The 25,325-nt window shown below is 30.1% G+C and overlaps 1 protein-coding gene across 1 annotated transcript; it reads right to left on the bottom strand.

Moving 5' to 3' along the window:
- Positions 1–1,119: 1,119 nt before the first annotated feature.
- On the bottom strand, positions 1,120–15,354 carry LOC129957251 (uncharacterized). The gene is made up of 2 exons (XM_056069504.1): positions 15,162–15,354; positions 1,120–3,874 (listed from the first exon to the last, which is right to left on the bottom strand). The coding sequence occupies exon 2, from the start codon at positions 3,850–3,852 to the stop codon at positions 2,170–2,172; it is 1,683 nt and encodes a 560-aa protein (XP_055925479.1). The 5' UTR covers positions 3,853–3,874; positions 15,162–15,354; the 3' UTR covers positions 1,120–2,169.
- Positions 15,355–25,325: the final 9,971 nt, after the last annotated feature.

Genomic DNA, 25,325 nt, shown 5'->3' with positions numbered 1-25,325 from the left:
GAAATCAGAAACTAAATTCTCACTTTTACATGAGAGAGAGAGTTCAAAAAATAAATTTTTCGATTGTGGTTTACAATCTATAAGAAATAAAATATTTTTGACATGAAGAAATGATTTAGGTAAGCTGAGAACAAAACCTTTTTTGGAACAGTTTTAAATTAACTATATAATTTCTTGTTAAATCAGAATAAATTACTAACATAAAATTTACTCAATTTTGTTTTACAATTGTTTCACTCTCAATGAAACTTTCCTGATATTTTAATTACAAGTTCTTAGTTTATTACTTGTTAAAATGATCAGTGACGATGTCGTGCCCGCGCTACCACGGAAAGGGGTTTCAGTAGCTTCTGAGGTTAAAGACCGGAGTGCACCCGACGGCAGAAGGCTGACTTCTATCTCGTATGAAGATGAAATTCACACATTCGCTTGCACAATCCCTTTTTACAGGGGGGCACATTCACACATCTCACAGAGAGAACCCCGATGAAGAACAACCATGCCTGAACCGACATTCGAAACCGGGACGCCCAGATGAGATACGCTACCCTTATGCAAGGACGCCGGCAATTGATAATTTAAATAAGGAATTAAATATTCTAAAAAATTTACATTCTAATGTTTCTATTCTAAAAAATTTCGAGACTAACGTAATAATGAGAAGTTCGTAATTAACAAATTGTGAAAAATTCTTGAGCATGAATATATATAAACATTATTTTTGTGTCATTCTATGAAACAGCAAATAATTTACAGGTGCCTGTAAAATTTTTAAGTTAACAACTAAAAAATAAATATTTTATTTTGTTTTGAAACATTTAAAATGAAAGAAAGAAATTTTCGCTTCTTTATTGAAATTGAACTGAACTTTATTGAAGTAGAAATTGAAATTGAACTTTATAATAGTAGTATACAGTATGTAAGAACTTTTCGAAAGAACAAATATAATGTTTATAGAACTTGATTCCGCGAGATAAATTTAAATTAAATTTTATGGCAAAATAAAATATTTTTGGAATAAAGTTTAAGTTTTCAAACGAAAACAGTTTTAAAAATCGCGGCATTACAAAGTAATGTATTTGCTTTGCGATGTCAAACAACAATGATACAATTTGCAAGTTACCAAATTTTATTACCACATAAAATTTCTCTGACAGTCTTAACACCAACAGTTTCAAGATAATCCATACGAAGATTAGTGAACATCTATACACGAACATTCACCAAACATCAAATGTGTAGACACACATTTGGTAATGCTTTATGCAAGAACACTTGGAAAGAACAAATAAAATGTTAAAAAGACTTGATTTTGAGAGAAAAATTGAAATTCCATTTTCTGCATAAAAAAAAATTAGAAGAAAGTTTCAGTTTTCACATGAAAACAGTTTTAAAAATAGCCGCGTTACAAAGTAATGTAGTTTCTGTGTGATGTTACACAAGTACGATACAATTTGTATTTACAAAATTTTCCTACATATACATTTTTTCTGACAGTTTTAACACCAACAATTTCAAAATAATTCATACCAAGATTAGTACACATCTGTAAATGAACATGCAACAAACATCAAATGTGTAGACACACATTTGGTAATGCTTTATGCAAGAACACTTGGAAAGAACAAATAAAATGTTAAAAAGACTTGATTTTGAGAGAAAAATTGAAATTCCATTTTCTGCATAAAAAAAAATTAGAAGAAAGTTTCAGTTTCCACATGAAAACAGTTTTAAAAATAGCCGCGTTACAAAGTAATGTAGTTTCTGTGTGATGTTACACAAGTACGATACAATTTGTATTTACAAAATTTTCCTACATATACATTTTTTCTGACAGTTTTAACACCAACAATTTCAAAATAATTCATACCAAGATTAGTAAACATCTCTACACGAACTAGTACCAAACATCAAATATGTAGACACACATTTTATAATTTATTATGCAAGAACACTTAGAAAGAACTAATAAAATATTAAAAGAACATGATTTCTAGAGATAAATTGAAATTCAATTTTTTGGCAAAATAAAATGTTTTTAAAACAAAGTTTTAGTTTTCAATTGAAAGCAGTTTTAAAAATCACCGCATTAAAAGGTAAAATATTTGCTTTGCGATGTCACACAATAATGATACTAATTGCACTTTACAAAATACCCATGCATGGAACTTATCGGAAGAGAAAATCAATACACTTATCGTATGCTGCTTTTAAAGGCATTAAACGTTTTCTTACAGCTTTCGGTTCTATTATTTCTTCTTCTTCTTGAATTTCAAGATCAGTGTTATCCTGAATATCTTCTAGAATGCCAAGAACAGAGCTATTGCTCTCATTTATGATTATAAGGATTCTTTCCTTATGATTTAATCCGCGATTTTCACTGAATAACTTCAAATTCCTCCGCCTGCCTGATTCGGACAGTTTGACATCTTCGATGAATTGATTCATCAATTCCCACTTACCCTCCTTCATTAGTTCGTAGTTAATGAAACTTCCTGTAGAAACCAAAACATGTTCATCTTTTCCTTGAGCGTCCAGATGTCTGAAAAGAAATTTGACAGTTTCTATGTCGTCACTTCGAATAAAATCTCGCAAAATGATATTGTACGCAACCAACGCGAAACTGAAATCAAGTTGATCGAGCAGGAAAAATTCCTGAAATAATTTCGAATGGTTATATCCCCAGGAACTGTTCCGGGACAGATTTAAAAGCACGCGGTAATAAGCGCGTACTGAAATTGAAGGATATTCGGATTTTGCTAGCTCGATAAAGGCATCTTGCCTGGGCCAATCCAGCACGCACTTCAAGGTCTCACAAGGGAAGTGCGAAAACAAGATCTTCTGCTCATACAGCTGCATCACGGACATCAAATAGAACAAAACGTCGCCTGATTCTTGGCGTTCCTCCATGTAAAAATAATAATCTTTTGAACGTTGCATTGCTACAGACATGGAGGTTTTGATCAATAATTCTTCTTTTTCTTCGGACTTTAACTTTTCATAAAAATACTGAGCAGCTGTTCTGTAACCGAGGATTGCAGAACATTCGAACCCTAGGTGGTTAATGGACGGGCTGAATTTTCCGTTTTCTTTAAGGTATCTAAGAATTTTTTTTACTTCTCCTTTTATGATGAAAGTCCAAATAACGGCTAAATCTGGCTGCTCGAGAATCGCAGATTTTACATCATAGTAGGACTTTTTGCTTTTTTCGGGCATCTTTCGCCAAAGCTCTCTGATATCCTCCTCTAAGCAATACAGACAAGCCAGCTTGTAACGTTGTGTCAGGTCCAGCTTTTCGTGGCGAATGAGTGCTGCAACTGTTTCCCGATAATCCACACTCCCCAAACTTGTCCAGCACAGGTGTTTCAAATTCTCCATTTCGTTTAAGTTACACGGACCTAAATAATCTTCATGGAGGTCCAACCATTTTATTATTTCTCTGGAAACAGATTTCATTAAACTGAATAACTCGTGTTTCATCGATGGTGGAAGCGGAACTTCAGTTAAAAGATCTTTTAACAAATCGTACATCGTTGTTTCGTGTTCCTTTTGACGTCGCGCCGCTGAATCGGTTTGCACAGCATACGCAAGCATCTTGCGGTGACAGCACAATTGTACAGCGAATCTCCTCATAGCAAGCGCTTGAAGCGACATGAAATGCAAGCTGCTGAGATCAAACCTCTTTGCCATTGCACTTTCTGGCAGATCAGGAATTTCTATAATTAGTTGAAGGGACTTTCCAATTTTAATAATCTTACGTTTATTAGGTTTGTTTTCCAGATTCATCTGATTGTCCATCGTTTTGGGACACTTTATATGAATATGTGGACCTAGACCTATCATCTCTTTCATCAGATCGCTGCAATGCCGCTACCTGTAAAGAAAGAACAAACAAGATTATCGGTATTTTGGCAAAGATATTTTTTTATGATAAAACTCCTTGAATAGAAGCAATCAATATTAATTTAATTTAATTGTAGTAATATCCCGTTTGAAACCAACACTGTTATTTTGGATCAGATCTTGTAATTTTAAACCCATATCAGATGACGAATACGACCCCAAAATTTCCTTCTTAAAAACTTCCACACCACATGAGTTGGCGGATGTTTGGCCGAAGACATCAAATTTAGACCTTCATACACTACAAGTCTTTAGAGGACTCAGGTTTCGAATTTGGAGGCCTGCGGCACTTTATGATTTTACACTGAGCCCTCCAAGAATCAACATTAACTAGAAAAAAAAATTGGTAAAAATATAGCAAAAGTGATTTGTATGTATACTTAAGGGATTAAAGAGAAACTGTAACTTACAAGAGGATCTCTAACTACGTTTTCTCATAGATTAGTTATCAATACATCGTCTATGAGGACTATGACAGGTGTATTAACAGGTGCAGTTTGTAAGAAGCATCTGACACTGATCTCTGAGGAACAGAGGCACCTGACACACTTTATAAAAATACATGTACATAAATGCACAGTAGGGAAGGAAATTCAAATAAAAGGTTTTATTGTCAAAAAGTTTAGCGGAATCGTGGAAATAAAATTATATTTATCTGAAAACGAACAAAATCAGTATTTCTGGCGAACTAATTGGCGACGAATTCCAAACATAAGCCAATCTGTGTATATATCAGGAATTAGTTGTTCTTTTTTCCCTTCAAAAATTTATCAAAAATCAGAATCCGTGTGAAAGCGATAAAAAAAATTCATAAGGTGTTTAAATGTGTTGTCATAAGGTCTGAAATGTCGTCAAACAGGTAAATCAGATGGAATATTTTTCAATCATGTCGCTGTAAAATAAAGCGTCAGATGCCAACGTCAACTCTAGTCATCTTTTTTGAAGCTAGAATAATTTTTCCAATAATTTGTTGTGTTGTGTAATATATCTTGCATCTATGCTAGTTTTATTTTCTGTGTCATTTTATTTATTATTATTTTTGAAAAGTGATCTGGCGCAGAAATTTATACAAAGGAAATTTAAAACTACAGATGATAGTTTGGTATTCTCGCATCTTGGCACTTTCCCATTAGGCAGGTACCAATTTTGCCAACATTAAATATTTCATTCAAAATAAATAATCAATCATAAGCAATTTCTACAATTTAACAACTTATTTTCAAAAAAAAAAGAAAAACTCATTTAAACAAAAGGAATAACTCATTTCATTCGAAACTTTTTTTTCTCTTAAATTTAAGGTAACTTTAAATTACGTTAAAAAGTCGATTTTTGGAAAATTTTTATTTAACTTTTATTTTTATTTTTTTATTAAGTAATTATTTAACGTGCTTGATTTACTGCTTAATATTTAAACAGTTTTCTTTATTACATCATTCGGAATTTATTTCCAAGTTTATTTTTTGGGAAATACAGTAATTTTCTTTTTGCATTTTCATATATTTTAACACTATTTTACATTTTCAAATGCCATTTTCTCAAATTCTAATTCTGTGGTAGAATTTTTATACGAAAAACACTCACAAATTAAAATGTAATGCATAATTTTTTATTTACATTTAATATTATAATTTCTCAGTATGTTCTGCAGTTCCTCATCTATGGAATAAATAATGCATTAATTTGAAAACATTCAATAGCTATTTTAATGCTTCACAATACGAAAAAGAAAAATTAAATATTCCTTTTATTTCACATTTAAAACCCGACATTTAAAGAATGGGAAAAAATTCGGCTAATTTTTTTTAAATTTAGTAATAGAATAATTCTTTTCTTCAAAAAAAAAAAAAAAACTTTTAAAAAAAAAACAATTTTTGGATAAACCAATGATTTTTCAAATCTTTTTGCTGCAGAAATTTAGAAATATAACTATTTCATATGTTTTGCTAAAAAAATATCAGCCTCGGCGTAAAAACATACCTTAATGCAAATATAAATTATAGAAATATATACTATATTTGGAAATATTTAACGCATTTTCGTTTGTGGTATGATAGCTTTTCCTCAGAATAGCCTATCTATGAACAGATCACCATAATTTAGCTTTAAAAAACAACTGCAAAAATCTAGACTTATATGGAAAAATATGCATTAAATATATATTAAAAGCAAGACCTGAATCGAGGTGAGTAATCAGCAAATACAACCAGTAAAAATAATTCAGGAAAGATTGTGAAGAAAGATCATTTCATTTTATTTTCCTCTGAAAATCTCTGAGAGTAATATAAAATGAATTACAGAAATTCAGAATATATAGGCAGGAGCTTCCATATTTGAAAAACAAACATTTTTCATATTTGTTTCTCATATACGACATATAAAGAAAGTATACTAATCGTCAAAAAATCGATCTTGAGATTCTGACGAATCTGCAAATTAGAGGCCAAAAAGTTTAAAAAAAAAAAAAAAAAAAGCATCAAGTCTATCTGATTACCTGACTGTCTGTCTAACTGTGATAAAAATAACCCAAAAAAATACTTTGAGTAAAAGGGATAAAATTTGTTGTTCGATCTTTATATCAAATTTTAAGATTCCTTTGATATTTAGAGCAAAATCGACTCAAAAGAAATATGTCTGTCCGGTTTTCAGAAAGTAAGTTAATAGGATAGCTACGAACCAATCAACGCTGGGTTAGCCTGACTGGTAAGGCGTTGGATTTGCATCCCTTGGGATGTGAGTTCCAACGCCACCTACCGAAGACTATCCTATGGTGGCTTGTGCACTTATAAATATGTCTTAGTCGCAAAGTCTTCCATGTCGAGACATTACCACTAAGGGGATTGGATCAGAGGTGATTGTTTTTGACTCAGGTCTAAATTATGATTTGTAGACGAGTGAATGAAATGCATGAATGGATTCCACCCCCATTAAAAGGGCTGTGTTGCCTGAATAGCTAAGACGTACTATTGGCCCTAAATGGCGCTGCTGAACAAGAGATGCTCAAATTAGGCTTAGAATCGTTAAATTCTTTGGCGGGTTTCCTTATGACAAGTGCCATAAGCAGCAATGGAGCAAAATGAAGAGAGTTAGATGGATTAAATTTGGTGTATCGATTTAATAAATAAACAGTAGACGCCTATCATATTTAGAATCAAATTCGTCAAAGGATTAACTTTCAGTCTGTCTGTACTTTCAGAAGTAAATTTAATTCAAGAATGCATTACTTAAATATATGTCATTTGGTATGCAATTTTTTGACTTCACTCTTATTCAATATCAAATTTGGATCCACACGGGTGTAAACAACGAATCTCTAAAATTAATTCACATTATCGGGTACCTATTGCTAAATGTCAGAGATAAATCTCCAAGAAAATCGCCAAGGATTACTTTAAAGATTAAGGAAAAATGCTTAATTTAAGCCAAAGATCAAATTGGTGTCTTTAAAGTTGCCAAATGCCATGCCACGTATTTGTGCCCTTTCCGACGGTCCACAATTTTATGAAAAGTAATCGGAATAACACCTTCATTAGAGAATATGCGAGAAGGTTTTGGAGTAGACTTCCTTTGGTTTAAAACTTTCTGATACTGTTATGGTTCCGAGATTCTTTCAATTTGCTAGTCGATGAAGAAACAGTCCTTTAAAATTCAAAAACATTTATTTAAAAAGATTTTAGGAAATTCAAGACTTTACACGAACCAAATATTACAATGGCGCACTGGAGTACAGCGCAATTCAGTGGTAACTAATATCAAAATAACAGACTTGAAAAATTCTCATGCGATCAGATCACCAGCGAAAATGCTTTCAGTGAACTCTTCTCTCTTTACTTATCCCATGACATGTCCTATTTATACCCAGCCTTGGCGAGAAATGACGTAAGCATTATTCCATAGATTTCCAAAAAACTCCCCTAACTACCGAAATATTATTGCTAGAGCTTCAATTCTCAAACTTTCGAAATCTAAAGAATTGTCGGCAAGACCGGCAAAAGTCTGGCCAAGTCAATGGAAAAGTCGCCAAATTCGTCGCCAAGCTGCAACCCTGTAAAGTAATAAACCGATCCGTCTTTAGCGGTCACTTACGTATAAAATCTGTTTCGTCTGTAATATTTACAAAGAAATATAATAAAAATAAAAAAATATTTACAAATCCGTAACAATATAATCTGTTTCAGCAGACAAATTTGAATGAGAGATTATATGGATCATCAGTTTGATGAAGTACTTGTATTTTTTGCAATCTCTATTTGTTATAATTTATGAAGACAATCAGTTAGTTATAAGTGAAGCTGTTAAAAATCGGAAGTGTTCCTTAAAGTATCGGACAATGTTCCTTCAAGTACAAAGCACATAGATGAAACTTTCACAACCGAAGACAATTTAAGTTGAATGGATGCAATTCAGTCAGAATATTGTGAAATCAGGAATGTGACAGCAGATATTAAAACAAGGGATTTTTTCTGTGTTTTATGGGGTTTTTTTCTTGTTTCGTTTTGATAAATTTTATTGTGACCTTACTTAGATTTAAAAATTTGGATATAATTATACTTGTTATTGTGTAATTTATTCTCTTTTATTTTTCCACACTAATTTTCCGGGATTTTCGGGTGACGAGGGATCAATGTTTTTGGGGTTGTGTGGTATTTGCGCTCAATAACTTTCCCCCTTCCCACTCAAATGTCAAGAAAGGCTACCACATTTTAAACTTCATCTTTGCATGGAAAATTTGGCGATTTTACAATGTACGCCAAATGGTAATCAACTCACTATGAGTGAGAATGATACTCCTTGTCTCTGATAACGAAATGAAACTTCCTTGAGAAAACTGCTGATGACCCTTACCACGTTTCAGATGAGTGTTGAAAATAAAAAATATAAAGAGTGAGAAATTTGCTTTAAAATGTATTTATTAAAAGGAATACGTTTATAATTTTCCCACACGGAAGACATTTATAAAAATTATAATTCTGATGTGCATAATACAAATTTAATCTAATAAAATGAATTATAATTTTTAATTTTATGAGGATTTAATCTTTATATCTCTTACGGTTTAACTTTATTTAACAAAATGAAAAAAAAATACATAGAAAGGGCTTTAAATTAAAATTTAAATGGATATCAATAATGTTTAGTTCTTTCTATATGTATGTATGCTTTTATGTATATATATTCCACAAGCTGATACTTGAAATAAGCTAATGTATTTTTTACGTTAAAGCTGTTCAAAAAAGTTTATTTTTCGCAAAATAATAAGCGTTTTGGCTGGCTAATGATAGGAATCATATTAATAATTTTAAAAACAGCTGCTGGTTAATTCTCAGGAGAAAAAAAAACAAAGAAAAAACATATTTTTAATAAGAAAATGTTGATAACTACTGAAATTCCTTCAAATCTGAAATATATTACTTTATTTTATAGCTTTTTTACTGTCAGATATAACTATATATAATCCAATGTACCGGAAACGACATTTAAATACAACATCTGAACGGCTACATAATAAAATAATATGAAAATAATAAAAAGGCGTTAGAAATTTAAAAAAAAAACAACTGAATAGGATTTTTAAATAATTCTTTTTCAATATTTCACAATATGCATTATATGGTCACTTACATTTAACAAAAAAAAAAAAAAAACTGCAAACATTTTTGTCTCTGACATTCAACATAGTCAAAACTGTTCCGCATTTCTGAAAGCTCATCCGCAATTTTTGTTCATTTGCATGTAACTCAAATTTTTAAAAAAGTTTGAGAGATTCAATTAAATAACTTGGTAGGAAGGTTACTTTTTTCAAAATAGAAAATATGATTACTCCTATACAACCATGAATTGAAGAAAAATAGCTGTAAAATATATTGTTACAAAATGCTAATACACATTAAAAAGCATTTTTAAAAAGTTTTTATGAAAGTAGTAACCAACTTAATTTTATAATTCAGATTTATGGTTGCTAATTTACTTAGCTTGTTCTTAACCGCTTACTCACAAGAGCATATGTAACTTCAAATTGTATTAGACATGTAACATTTACTACTGTTTTAAAAACCTTATACTATTCCATTTTTTATGCAATGCATCTCTTTTAATTTTCAGTAATCTCAACCAGAATGGGAACTTGAAAAACTAAAGTGTTTAAATTTCAACTAATACAAAAAATTTTTCATTCAGCATTGTTTATGCGCATTACAGATACATTCTTATCTAATATTAATTAATTTCAATTAATTCACTAACATTAATCCTTAATGCTTTAATCTACAAATTAAGTTTCGAAGTTTAACAAGCTTTTAAAGAAATATTTTAACTATGTTTTTCAACAATGTATTTCGCACAAAATAAAAATAAAATTTAATCTGCAAAAGCACGTCAATGGGAAAAAATTAGCTTTTTTCAACCTGTTTCCATCACATTGGCAGAAGTTTAAATTAAAAAAATAAATCAACTATTATTGTAAATTAAATATATACAAGTGTAAATTTCAGCAAGTGTCTGTGTGAAGCGAAAAAATTTCAAATATACTTTTTAAAAAGTATATGGAGGAAAAGATTTCTATGACCTTTTACAAAATCTATAGTATTAATTAAATGAAGCATTTAAATTTAAGGCAAACATGGTTTAATATATCTATTGGATAATCACTGTAATCGGCGCCCTTCAGTTAATTTTAATCAGGGGCACGCATCTACTAACAAAATGGTCTAAATGAACTAAACAATTACATTTTATGTTACTTGAACTTGTTCATGCTCCGATGAATTAAGAATTTTAAATTTTTACATAGGTCCTTTACATTACCCTTTGTAATCCTTTTACATGTTTACCCTTTTACATTAACCTTTGAATCTTATTTAACAAATTTTTTGAGACATCAATATTTTAACACTTAGCACTTCGATCTCTCCTCTCAGGAACCATTCAAGGCAGTGCATCATTTTGGCGTTTTATTTAATTATTTTATGAAATTTTGACTGGTAAAAATACTGAAGAGTGGTGAAAATATGTAGATTAATTTTCTGGGAAAATTCATAAATTTTTCGGAGCAATGAACAAGTTCTCTTATTCGGCAGATATTTATGCATTACTTTTCGGAGCGCTAAGGGTTAAATAAAAATCTTTTAACTTCAATCAACTAAATCATTCATTAAAACTAAATAATTTATGAAATTTGAATATCACTCTTCTATAAAAATTGGCGATTTTAGAAAACTTCATAGTCCGTTTCAAAGAAGATACGCCAATCTTTTACCAGGATTTCTCAACAGTGATTGGCTTATGATTATGAAAATATTGATTGTTCTAATATTAATATGTAAAAACTGACAGATATGATCGCAGAAGATAGAAAGTTTATTTATTGAACTTGAGTTAAGAGTTGAAGTGTCAAGAGTATTTCGCAGAATATGACTCCTTAGGACAAAAGGACTGTGTAAAATTTAAACTTCATAATTTTTTCATAAGAACATTTATTGACTGACGTCAAATAAAATATTTTCATTTGCATCATGTAAATGTTTTGAAAGTAAAAATAAAAACTGAATTTTATGATGAATTAGAGATATTCTTGTTGAGTAATTCTTTAAGATATTGCATAAATTACAAAAATTATTCTGCATTGCATATACAACTTCAATGCTGAGTGACTCTACATTCAATTTTCAGATTCAAAAAAGATAGAAAGTTTATTATCGCAGAAGATAGAAAGTTTATTTATTGAACTTTAGTTAAGAGTTGAAGTGTCAAGAGTATTTCGCAGAATATGACTCCTTAGGACAAAAGGACTGTGTAAAATTTAAACTTCATAATTTTTTCATAAGAACATTTATTGACTGACGTCAAATAAAATATTTTCATTTGCATCATGTAAATGTTTTGAAAGTAAAAATAAAAACTGAATTTTATGATGAATTAGAGATATTCTTGTTGAGTAATTCTTTAAGATATTGCATAAATTACAAAAATTATTCTGCATTGCATATACAACTTCAATGCTGAGTGACTCTACATTCAATTTTCAGATTCAAAAAAGATAGAAAGTTTATTATCGCAGAAGATAGAAAGTTTATTTATTGAACTTTAGTTAAGAGTTGAAGTGTCAAGAGTATTTCGCAGAATATGACTCCTTAGGACAAAAGGACTGTGTAAAATTTAAACTTCATAATTTTTTCATAAGAACATTTATTGACTGACGTCAAATAAAATATTTTCATTTGCATCATGTAGATGTTTTGAAAGTAAAAATAAAAACTGAATTTTATGATGAATTAGAGATATTCTTGTTGAGTAATTCTTTAAGATATTGCATAAATTACAAAAATTATTCTGCATTGCATATACAACTTCAATGCTGAGTGACTCTACATTCAATTTTCAGATTCAAAAAAGATAGAAAGTTTATTATCGCAGAAGATAGAAAGTTTATTTATTGAACTTTAGTTAAGAGTTGAAGTGTCAAGAGTATTTCGCAGAATATGACTCCTTAGGACAAAAGGACTGTGTAAAATTTAAACTTCATAATTTTTTCATAAGAACATTTATTGACTGACGTCAAATAAAATATTTTCATTTGCATCATGTAGATGTTTTGAAAGTAAAAATAAAAACTGAATTTTATGATGAATTAGAGATATTCTTGTTGAGTAATTCTTTAAGATATTGCATAAATTACAAAAATTATTCTGCATTGCATATACAACTTCAATGCTGAGTGACTCTACATTCAATTTTCAGATTCAAAAAAGATAGAAAGTTTATTATCGCAGAAGATAGAAAGTTTATTTATTGAACTTTAGTTAAGAGTTGAAGTGTCAAGAGTATTTCGCAGAATATGACTCCTTAGGACAAAAGGACTGTGTAAAATTTAAACTTCATAATTTTTTCATAAGAACATTTATTGACTGACGTCAAATAAAATATTTTCATTTGCATCATGTAAATGTTTTGAAAGTAAAAATAAAAACTGAATTTTATGATGAATTAGAGATATTCTTGTTGAGTAATTCTTTAAGATATTGCATAAATTACAAAAATTATTCTGCATTGCATATACAACTTCAATGCTGAGTGACTCTACATTCAATTTTCAGATTCAAAAAAGATAGAAAGTTTATTATCGCAGAAGATAGAAAGTTTATTTATTGAACTTGAGTTAAGAGTTGAAGTGTCAAGAGTACTGAATTTTACGATGAGTTAGAGAAATGAGTTATGTCACAGACATAATGCCAAAAACTTCTTTTTCGTGCTGAGGTGTTGTTTAAAAGGTGAAAATGAATCGAAAATCTTGAGTTCGAATATTTTTATGATTACAATATTTTTTCTGTACTTCAAGTAAGAGAAAGAAGAAACAAGTAGAAGGGCTGACTATACAAGAGGTTTTAGGAATAAAGAAACAAAACTTTTTATCATAAGAGGCAAATACTATTCTGTAGCTCCAAAATTTGACTCTAATTCATTTCACTTTTTATTCGTTCCATTTGCTTTTCTGAGTGTTAAGAACAATATTAAAAGAAATATTAAGAGAACAATTAAAAGAACAATATTAAGAGAAATTTCGGCATTTTTTCGCGATAACGTCCAAAAATATTACAGCACCAAATTAATTTTCACATCATATTTAAGTCCAAAAAATAATCTATGCAATAATGCTAATGTTTTAACCAAGAAATTAAATTTCATGTTTAGAGAAGTCCTTAAAAATGTTTTAATTATATTTTGCAACAATTTAGTTTGCACAAAATAAAAATAAAATATAAGCTGCACGTACACCTTACGAGCCAATGGGAAAACATTAGTTTTTATCAACGCGTTGCCCTCACATTAACAAAAGCTCAAATTAAAAAATAAGTTAAATACTACTGAAAATTAAACATATTAAATATATAAAATTGCAATTTTCAGCACGTGTCTGTATGAAATGAAATAAATATAACAATATGATATTTTCTAAAGAATAAAGGCAAGGAAAAGTTTGCTATGATACTTTATAGTACCTATATAACTAATTCAATAAAACAGTTTTAATTAAGGCAAATACGGTTTAATATATACATCTACTCTAATCAAGGCCCAACAGCTAATTTGTAAACCTTTAGTAAACCTAACAGAATGGTCTAAATGAAATAAATAATTATATTTTAAGTAATTTTTGTCAATAAATGTTCTGACGAATTAAGAATAATAAATTTTTATGTATATCCTTTGCCTTGTGAATCAAATTTAATAAAATATTCTTTAGACGCTAATATTTAAATACATAAAAAGTGCTCTCCAATCAACAAAATCAATCATGAAAGTTGTCATATCATTATTCTTTAAAAACGCACGATAGAAGATGATTGGCAAGAAAGAAGCCAATCATCTCCCTTTCTTTTTATAAAATATTGCATTTTCTGGATGTAAAAATTCGAAATTAAAAAAATATTCTGAAAAGCTTTAATAGGCTGAAGCATCTAAACAGTTTGAAGCTGAGAAAAATTAATTTTAATTTTTTCTTAAAACCGACAAATGCGAGGTCGGATTTCGCCTCGTAAGGGTTTTTAGGCAACACAATACCCGGCCCTTTTTCTCAAAAAAAATATTTTTTATTCTTTTTAATACATAAACAATCTTAAATGCCAAATTTTGATGAATTGAAATCGAAAAATTTTATATTTTAAGATAGTAGATTTTGGTATACAACGTATTAAAAAAACAGAATTACAATTTAAAAGCCATTTTATATAGGAAAATAAAAAAATGACAATAACATTTCACAGATTTTAAATACTATTTAATGATACGATCGAACATTTTTTTAGATTCTGAAGCAATATGTGCATAGATATTTAAAATGACAAAATATATATATATATATATATATAAAACTAACAAAATGTTATTAATTAGAAAAATTTTAAATTGTATTCAAAAATTTGAAAGATACTTAATTGCATTTTGAATAAATTTTAATATATGGTCTTTGTATATTCAATGAGAGTTCAAAATATTTGAAAAAATTTCGAGATCTAATTGACCTCAAAGAGTCGAAAAAACAGGAAAACATGCCAAGTTTCCATAAAACTAAAAATTGTAGCGCAATTTCTTTTTCCTAATCTCCACCAAACAGGCGGAAACTCACTAATTGTTTATTAAGGAATACAGTTAGATTATCATTGGTAAGAATAAATATAAAAATAAACGTTTCCTAAAGATCATTCAATCGCTCATTATTCGCTTTCTGTCAACAGGTCAATCAATGAACGACGTAAACAACTTACCTCTCCAGCATTATGAAGATTCCATTTCGCTTTCAAGGTCGGTTCTTTGTAGATTCAGAATGCAAGCCACTGTTTTTTCACTCTAGCCAGAAATCAATTGGTGTTGTGAAACTATTTAACAATTGCCAGCAAAAATTAAACCGTTATAAATTGTAAAAATCGAATAGGACAGCAAGCGCATCTGAACCGATGGATGAAACGCTCCCGTTTGATGCTATTTGAAGACGATCGATCTGTTTTGCTCCGGCGCTGATGATGATAGATGAAAGTTAACCCATTGCGCAGCTTTTAGATTTTGATGCAGCCAGTAATAATTTGAATTGAATGCATATAAAAAAAATGTGTTTGAACCCTTTTTTATGAATAAAAGAATCAAAAGCAGTTTTTTTTAAAAATATATTTTAGAGGAAATTTTGTTTTAGCCAGGATTACATCAGCTTCATTTTTTATCTCCATATAACAAATATTTTTGAATTTTTTTCTTATTTGTTCTAAAAAATTGCTTTCACAAATCATATTTTTATTTTTTAAAAAGCGCTATTAAGACCACGTGAAATGTTTTAAAAGAAAAGTCTAAATTAGAAATAATTATTTCTTTTTATTATATTTTCATCAAAGCTTGCGTTTATAGTTCCATCTACTGTCAACAGATGGCACTAGTAGCAAAATCTTCTGGATAATCCTAGAATAGGAAACCGCAAATATAGAAATCTAGCTACCGATATTGATCTATTATCTCACTTTGGAACTTTTTTCAATTAATAACACTACTTAAGTGCATTGTGCATAGAATGCAACTTGCAATTAATATTAAAGGCAATTAGTCCGTAAAGTCAGATGCTTTTCTTGTAGCAAAATGTTTCCAAAGTGTTTATGCAAGCTTTAGCCACACGTGCCATCTGTGCTGCAAAACGGATCGATCATTTGAGGGGACGCTTCTCTAAAAATAAACAGTGAGGGGGGTGGGGTGGATCTGCGCGGGGCATTGTGGGAAAAATCGCCCACCTGTTTGAAGAGCGTAGGAGCTGTATCGATCTGCTAAAGGAGGAAGACGGATAATTTGTTGATTTAATGCCGCCATTTAAATCCCGCAACTGGTGGTGACTCGCAAAAATTCAAGATGGCGTTAGGTATTGATTTCGGAACAGATAATATGAAGAAAGATTTTTAATTCCTTATTACAGAAAGATTTTAAATTTTTTGAAAGAAATATTTTAATTTTTTAGAATAAATATTTTTGAAAGAGAGGTTTTAATTTTTTTTTTTTGAACACATTGAAAACAGTGCTAATTGAAAAGAAAAAGAAAAAAAAGGAAGAAAGAAGAAGCAAAGAAAACTAGAGAATGTGTGCGCCGGTGTTCCTTAGAGGTTCAAGTTAAAGCTACCACATTTGATTCAGATATATCTTGGAAGGGAAAAAAAATTGCACGTGAAAATATGCAAATATGACCTTTTTTTCCAATTTTGTTAAATTTTAATTAAAAATTTAGTGAAATTTGGAAGTATTCCCTCTTAGATTTCGAAACTGATATCGCTTCAAAGTGATATTTACATCATCTGAACATTAAAAAAAAATATCTTTAACTCAAATTTACATCTAAATGAAATTAATTGAAAAAAATATTTATTTAACAAAAAATCACAGTTTAAAAGAAACTCAAATCATTTTCATCCTTGTTATGAATATTTTATATTTAATTTTTCTTTCATTATTAAAAATAAAAGTATGAAGGCAGTTTATTTTTCAATAATGAGCAGATTTCTGTTTAAAGTGTGCTTTTACTATACCTTTTGAAATTCCGTCGCATTGTATCTCAAGCAAATTTTTGTAACTAAGCAAAGAAGATCATGTTTTTTCTGTATTGCTATTAATCGAAAAAAAAAAAAATGCAAATTATTGCGGTTTAAAAGGACCTTTCGTAACAATTGTTCGTCAATGCAGTCGGATTATAATCCAAAAGTATGTTTTTTTTACAAAGTATGGGAGAAAGTTTCTTGGAGACCATTCCTGTTAGTTTTGTTTTAAAAATTTTTTTAAAAAGATTTTTTTTCCAAGAAAGTTTTAATTTTTTTTTATTGAAAGATTTTAAATTTTTAAAAAATAATTTTTAATTTTTTTAAAGAAAGATTTAAATTTTTTTTGTTTCTTTGAACAAATTATGTAAAATTTCTCCACGGTTAGTAAAAATTCGATAATTTTTGCTAATGCAAACGAAGCGCTGATTGAAAAACAAAAAAGGAAAAAAAGTAAAAGAAAGAAGAAAAGTAGACCAGAGAATGTGTGCGTTGGTGTTCTATTGAGTAGACCGTCAAAGTTAGGGCTAAATCATTTCTTTCAGAAATATCTTGGAAGAAAGAAGAAAAATGCACCTTAAAATATGCAAATATAACTTTATTTTCAAATTTTATTAAATTTTAATTAATATTTATAACTAAAAATTTAGAGAAATTTTTAAATTTTTCGTCATAGCTTTCGAAACTGATATCGCTCCAAAATAGTATTTACATCATCTGAACATTCAAAAGATTATCTTTAAAATGCTCAAATGAAAAAATATTTACTCAGAGTTACATCTAAATTTTATTAATTAAAAAAATTTACTTAAGAAATAAAAATCACTATTTAAAAGAAAGTCAAATAATTTTCTTTGTTGCTATAAATATTTTATACCGGATTTTTCTTTCATTATTGAAAATGAAAGTATGGAGACAATTTATTTTTCCATAATCAGTTGATTCCTGTTTAAAGTGTGCTTTTAATATACCTTTTGAAATTTTGTCGCAATTATATATCAAGCTAATTTTCCAAACTGAGCAAAAAAAATCATTTTTTCTGTATTGTTCTTAATCAGAAAAAAAAATCTAATAGCATCTTTCGTAATTATTGCTCGTCATTGACATTCTGTTAATAATCCTAAAGTATGTTTATTACCAAGTATGAGAGAAAGTTTGTTGGAGACCATTCCTGTCCGTTTTGTGTTATTTTCAATCTAATTAAATTTTGAGCTTTCATTTAATTAACAAAAGAAGTGCACTCGAACTCGATCAAATAAAATCAAATATTGCTTAAATTTTATACTGACAGGATATAGCTCTTACTTATATCCTCAGATGTATCAGGGCGACGCATAAATTACTTTCCTTTTTTTCCCCCGTGTTTCAGACCACCTTGAGTCCGGAAAACCCATTTGTGGCCACAATGCCTGTCTGTCAGTCTATTACAAGTATAACTCAAAAACGATTCAAGCTAGACAGTTGAAATTTGGTATATGATCTTTTTACTAAATTTTCAGATTTCTATCAAACCTGGAGTAAAATATTTTTCAGTTTAAGTCAACTCGATATCTACAAAACGAAGAGTGCTGGACAGATAAGATTCACAGATTGAGCATTTATACTGTAGAAACCTATCAAAATTTGAGTCAAATGCCACAACGGGTTGAGTATCGATCTGTCTGTAATTTCAGAAATAAATAGCTATAATCTATACATAGCATAAAATGAAGTCTCCTGAAAGCGTCTTTATATTGAAACCCTAAAAACTCTAGAAATACTTAATTCATTTTGCAGATATTTGCACCATTTTGTAGGGCATTTATTGGGGAAGGTTTTAGTACATTAAAGTCATATCAAAATAAAAAATTAAAAGTTTTATAATTGCTATTTTAATTATTCCGCGCATGCGCTAAAATCTCAAACTGCGCATGTGCAAACAACAAGAGCTGTAGTATGCATAGGCGATACATTTGTAGTATACATAGGCGATACATTGTTAGTCAATCACATCAGAACGGAATGGGATGAAATTTAGCACAAAGATAGATTATAGTCTGGACATAAGCTACTATTTATTCCGGTTAAATTTTTATTAATTAAAAACTAACTTTCCCGCGAAATATCTTTTCATTTCTCCGCCGCCAAGTGAGTCAGGCTTCAGAGTTTTTTTCCCCACGCTATTGAGGTTAGGCTTAAAAATTTTCCACCCATTATTTCAAACGATTCTGTTTATTTTCTTAGTATTTGATGCATTTAAAATTAAACATTGTTAATGAGTCATTCTTTAGGATTCATTTTGAAGAACTTTTAAATTAAAATAAAACAGAATAAAGGAAATTACAGTGGCAGTCAAAAGTATTCGTACACTTAAATTACTAACTTCAAAAGTGAATAAAAATTGAAATTGCGAAAAAATTATCAGAAATTTTCAAAAAATCTTAATGTCTTTCAAGTTGTTGCATGAATGATTTTAATTTTTAAGAGAAATTTTTTTAATTTGGTCATAAAGAGCTTCTCGGTAGAGTGAGAATTTGAATCTCACCACTAAACCTCGTGCTTCAAAAGTATTCGTACATCCACATTTCAAATTGTAAAATAATAAAATTAAGACAATTTGTGCGCCAAATATCGTTTGTGGGAATATATTTGGCGAGATGTTATTTTATTCTTACTTTTTTATCTGTTTCATTCTTATGTTTACTAGCTTTAAAACTCGCATTTTTTGTTGTTAATCATACAGCTTTAAGTTGAGATGGCTCGGAAGGGAAAAGAAACTTCTCTTGCTGAAAGAAACTGATAATGAAACTACATAATAACTGTAACTCTTTAAGAAAGATATCACTTGCTATTGGAAGACCACGTTCTACAGTGCAGAGTGTTATAGATCGGCATTGCCAACGCAATACTATTGAAAATATTCTACGAAGTGAACGCCCAGAAATACTCAGCAGTAAGCACAGACGTTTACTCGTAAGACTGATTAAGAAAAATCCAAAATTGAGTGCCCCGGCAGTTAAAGCAGAACTCCTCAAACAGGGATTTTCGATCTCGGTAAGTACTATAGGCCGCACTTTTAACGAATCAGGATTCCATGGTCGAATATCTCGAAAAAAGTTTTTTGCGTCGGAAGTTAATAGAAAGAAACGTGTGTTTTTCGCCAAACAACATGTTAATAAAAAATCCTGATTTCTGGAACAGGGTAATATTCTCGGATGAGAGCAAGTTTAACGTGTTTGGATCTGATGGCAGACAAATAGTGTGGCGTAAAAAAAATGCAGAGCTACAACCAAAACATTTGAGTGCGACAGTAAAGCATGGCGGTGGTAACATTCTAGTTTGGGGGTGTATGAGCGCACATGGAGTGGGTAAATTGCACATCATTGATGGAGTTATGGATCACAAAAAGTACATTAACATTCTAAAAAGTAATTTGAATTCTAGCGCTTCACAAATGGGTCTTCAAACTAACTACATATTTCAACAAGACAACGACCCTAAGCATACAGCTCATAATGCTAAGCTCTGGGTATTATATAACACTCCCGAAAAACTCAACACACCTCCACAATCACCAGACATGAATCCTATTGAACATTTGTGAAGTATTTTAGACAACAAAATCAAAAATCGACAAATAAAAAATAAAAATCAGCTGAAAACCGCCACATTGGAAGAATAGGCATCAATTACACCAGATATCACAAAGAAGTTAGTAGATTCAATGCCAAGTCGAATGAAAGCAATAATTAAGGCGAAGGGGTATCCTTCTAAGTATTAAAATGTGATAAATTATATAATTTTAGGGACATTTCTTAAGTGTACGAATACTTTTGAAACAAAAGTTTTGATAATTAATTTCTATTTTTTATATTTTTTTTTTCTGTAATTGTTTTCCAAGAAAACTTTTTTCCAGGAAATTGCCCAAAAATAAAGAATACAAGGCCTGGTATCTGTGTTTGATGGCATAGTATAATAAATAAAATGCTATAAAGCGATGACCACTTAAAAATTCGGTGTACGAATACTTTTGACTGCTACTGTAAAAATTTCTAATCTGCATTGCGTTACCTGAACTGGCGTCGAAAATTCACGCATTCGCAGTTTGTTCTTATTGTTGACAGTTGTATTTTCATTTTAATTAAAAATTTAAAAATTATGTGTAGTATACTGTTGTAACTATCATAATCGATAAATACGGACTTGATTTTAATCTTGTGCTAGCCCAACTCCGCAACGACCGCAATATCGCTACGGCTGTAGCTTCCTCGGGCATCGCTGCAACTTTTCTTAACGGCGGCAGGACGGCACATTCCGTATTCAAACTGCCGCTTAATCCTGCAAGCAAAGATACCCCAACATGCGATATCACCAAAAGCAGCGGCCGAGGAGTCCTTTTGCAGCAGTACAAGTTAATATTACGGGACGAATGCAAAATGTCGCACAACCATGCATTAGAGACGTTAAACCGCAGACATCCGCGGCAACCAGGTGGTGATGGGCGGCGTTGTCGTTTTGCTCACAATGACCGGTTTGCAATTTTATTGAGCATTTGCGGACTATCAAACCCCCTCCAGCTGTGGGACGCTTTATCAGAAGATATCGTGAATAGGCTGGACTCACAATGGCCGAATCATTGACGGATCTTAAGTATTGATTGAAGCGCAAGATGACTCGGTCAGTTGTTATACATATACATCAAAATTTCCACTTGAACGAAGTCGCGGTAATCAATAGCTAGTTTTATAACAAACTATAAGCGCTCCACGTTTCATTTCTCCATGAGTCTGAAAAACATATAGTTGGGCATTACGTCTGTCTGTAAATCTGTGAACACGATAACACAAAAACGTTTTAAGCTAGACTGCTGAAATTTAGTATGCTGAATTACGCCCAAACATTGTAGGCTTCTATCAAATTTTGAATGAAATCCATTCAAAGGAAGTTTGTCGCTCTGGCTGGTCCTTACAGTACAAGTCAATTATAGAACGCAAACAGCTAGAATTGATAAAATTTGAGTATGCAGGTTTCATTTTCTAAAATATAGATACTTATCAATTTTTGAACCAAATCTGTCAAATGGGTGAAAGTCTATCGGTCTATGCTTTCGCATGTGAGTAGACGCAATAACGCAAAAATGCAGTGACAACTGAAACCGATGAAACAGAGGTTAATAGATAAGGTTGCATGTTTATAACCAATTAGAGTCGAACAGAATTATTCTTATGTAATCAAAAGCGTTCTTTATTCGAAATCATATCTAGATTTTGAAATTTCAATGCCTCTTTTGCGGCCTCTCTAATGGAGAAACTTTTGCTACAACTGCATGTCTTGGCTTCAGAAATAAATTTTTAATGCAATGAAAGTAAATTTTTTATAAAGAATTTAAAAAGCATATATGGTAGAATAAAAATAATCAACTCTTAATTAAATATCGACAAGCATTAAAGACTAGTATCATTTAGCAACAAACTGATTTGTCATGATAAAAAAAATCGATAAAAATTTCAATTTATTAATAAAAAAAGTTTTAAAATTTAAAAAAAAAATTTTTTTTAAAAATTTCAATTATTTAATATAAATTGCTTTTAAGTGCTACATGAGAAAAATGGTTTCAAGTTTAAAATTTTGATTGATATATAACTTATACTATTTTAGCAGTTTTACGGTGCTGATATTTTTCTTTACGGTGCTGACTAAAAAAATAAGAGTTCCATTATAACTATATTGACTTGCCTCACTTTCAAAATTGAGCCGTTTATTTTGAAAATGGGGCAAGTCCATTTTTTGAAATTGCGAGATATTTAAATTTTTGCGTTTCAATAAATTTAAGAATATTGGTAATATTAATAGATATATTTTTTGTATTTTGTGATACCAGATAATGTAAGTTTATAATCCAATAGTGTTTACAGTGCTGACTAAAAAAAAAAAAAAATGAGAGTTCCATTATAACTAAATGAACTTGCCTCACTTTCAAAATTAGAGAATTATTGCAATCATTCATTTAATTGGGAAATAATATTTCAGTTGCATCAGCCTATTTTTAAGAATAAAAACAAAATACTATTCAAATTTTTATAAATATTTATTTATTTGATAAAAAGGGAAACAAAACCAAGAATATTCTAGTAGAAAATATAACATAACAACAAACCATTCAGTTTTATTAAGAATTTCAATGAAATTATCTATTTCAAATTATACGTAGGTATAATCAATTTGAATTTTATTCAAGATTTAACATTTTAAAATGTCCGTGATGAACGGGAGTTATATATGGTAATAAATCCATCATATCCTTGTATTTTTCAGATGCAATAAATCTCCTTTTTTTCTTACATAAAAGATAATTTTATATTTCAGAAATTACTTGGAATTATTTATCTTTCTCGTTGTGTTAACAAATCTATAATTTTAAATTCAAAATCTCGTTCTATCGAGTTTTGTTGAACATTTTGTATGGTGCATCCCTTGTAAATCTGATCCAGCATATAGTTAATCAATTCACGGTTTCTCCATCGGTATTTTTCTTTCTTTTTAAAACCGCTTTTCCAGAGGTTGAGTTGAAAAAAATTTCCATATTTAATTTAATGTACTAAAAATTTATTATGTTTTCGACATAATAAATGTATTACTTTATAGTAATCCTGGGGAATATGCAAAGAACTGGTTTCTGGATTGAAAAATTACTGGATAGTTCCACGCCAAAATCATGATCGTTCGGTAGAAATGAATGTCCTGACAATAAAAATTTGTGATCAATGATATTTATTTCGTTGTCACTGGACTGAATAATCGGTGATGGAAGTAAACATTATTATCGACACACAAAATTAAGATATACTTTTTATTATTTATAAAATACTGTACAACCAGCGATTTTCAATTTCAAAAATAGATAAATAGAAACACCCTAGATTTTTGTTATGATGTCGAACGGCCACATTTCCTTCACCATAGAGTAACCGGAGCTAAATTATGCCGTAATATATTCGGTCAAATATATTACGGCAATTTCAGATGGACTTGCACCACTTTCAAAATAAACAGATTTTCGATGCTGTGAAGAGCTAAAACTTCCATCTCCAAAATACTAGAATCTAAATATTTTTTTATTATAAATTCTTTACTCATAAAAAGATCACAACAAGTTTTATCTATAACTGACATTATCTCCATTTTTTTCAAAAATGGACTTGCCCCACTTTCAAAATAAACGGCTCATATGTTTTTTTAATACCCATAGGTAGATTGTAACGATATTTATCTGGCAATGCTTAAACCTAATTTCTCGATGAGTTATACTTCACTTGGCTCTTATTTCCTTTACACCTACTTTCTTCTGAGTGAATAATTTTTTTGGTGAGCCATATCCCGAAAAATTCTAACAATATTTTGCAGCTTCACTAATTAGAGAAGCGTTGGATCAAGTTTAGGTGTATAGAAGTTCAATGAAACGGTCTGAAACGTTCGTACAGTGATTTTTTACCTTAACTGTTGCCATTCGATAATACGCAGTTTCACCCGCTGAGTGAAAAGAATTTTTAATCCAAATACATTTCTAGTTATATCTTTCAGCGTCATTAATCAGCGAAATGCTGAGTGCCGCTATAAAAACATTCGTAATGATTTGTTTCTATTTGGCTACTATCATTCGACAGTATGTAATACGAGCTATTTCCGTCCTGCGTACATAAGCCTTTTATGCAGTGGCTCAAACAATTGAGAGTACACCTTACTTTTACTTGATAAATGCAACTTTCAATATAAATAACACATTACAGAGAAGTGCAAACATGTTTTTACTTTTACCCATAACAAATGGTTTAATTTAGTGTAAAAATAAAGAACAATCAACGATGAATTTCTAAATTGAAAAGTTACAGAAGCATTTTAAATAAACATCCGCAGAATTTTGCCTCAAAAAATTGAGAATGCACCAGTGAAATTTTTGCAATATCACGCATAGAAACAAAGTGTCACTATTAAACTGCATGTCTTTTGGCTCTTATAATTGTCTCTAAACGTCATGGTACCGATTCGACGAAATTTTGGTGGTATCTGAAGATATTTTACCCCATTCTTTTTGTAACACTTGTTTTAAATGGGTTTTGTTTCTAATTTTGTGTTTTTGGACCATTGTTTCGAGTGTGGACCACAGATATTCAATAGCATTGATGCCGGGATACTGTGGTGGTGTGTGAAGGAGCTGTTTATGAAGAAAAATACACCACATTTTGACGTTATGTGTAGCTCTTTTGGGGTCGTTGCCCTGCTGAAAAATGAAATTTTCATCTAAACCTAAATTTTTAGCACTTTCCTTTGTATTGCTGCTAAGTATATCCAAGTAAACCTTATGGCTTATAATGTCATCTATAAGAACTAAAT

The sequence above is a fragment of the Argiope bruennichi genome, chromosome 11 (genome assembly GCF_947563725.1).
Source record: "Argiope bruennichi chromosome 11, qqArgBrue1.1, whole genome shotgun sequence".
Classification (NCBI taxonomy): Eukaryota; Metazoa; Arthropoda; class Arachnida; order Araneae; family Araneidae; genus Argiope; species Argiope bruennichi.
The sequence above is the reverse complement of the archived record's forward strand: the minus strand, read 5'-3'. Positions and strand labels throughout refer to the sequence as shown.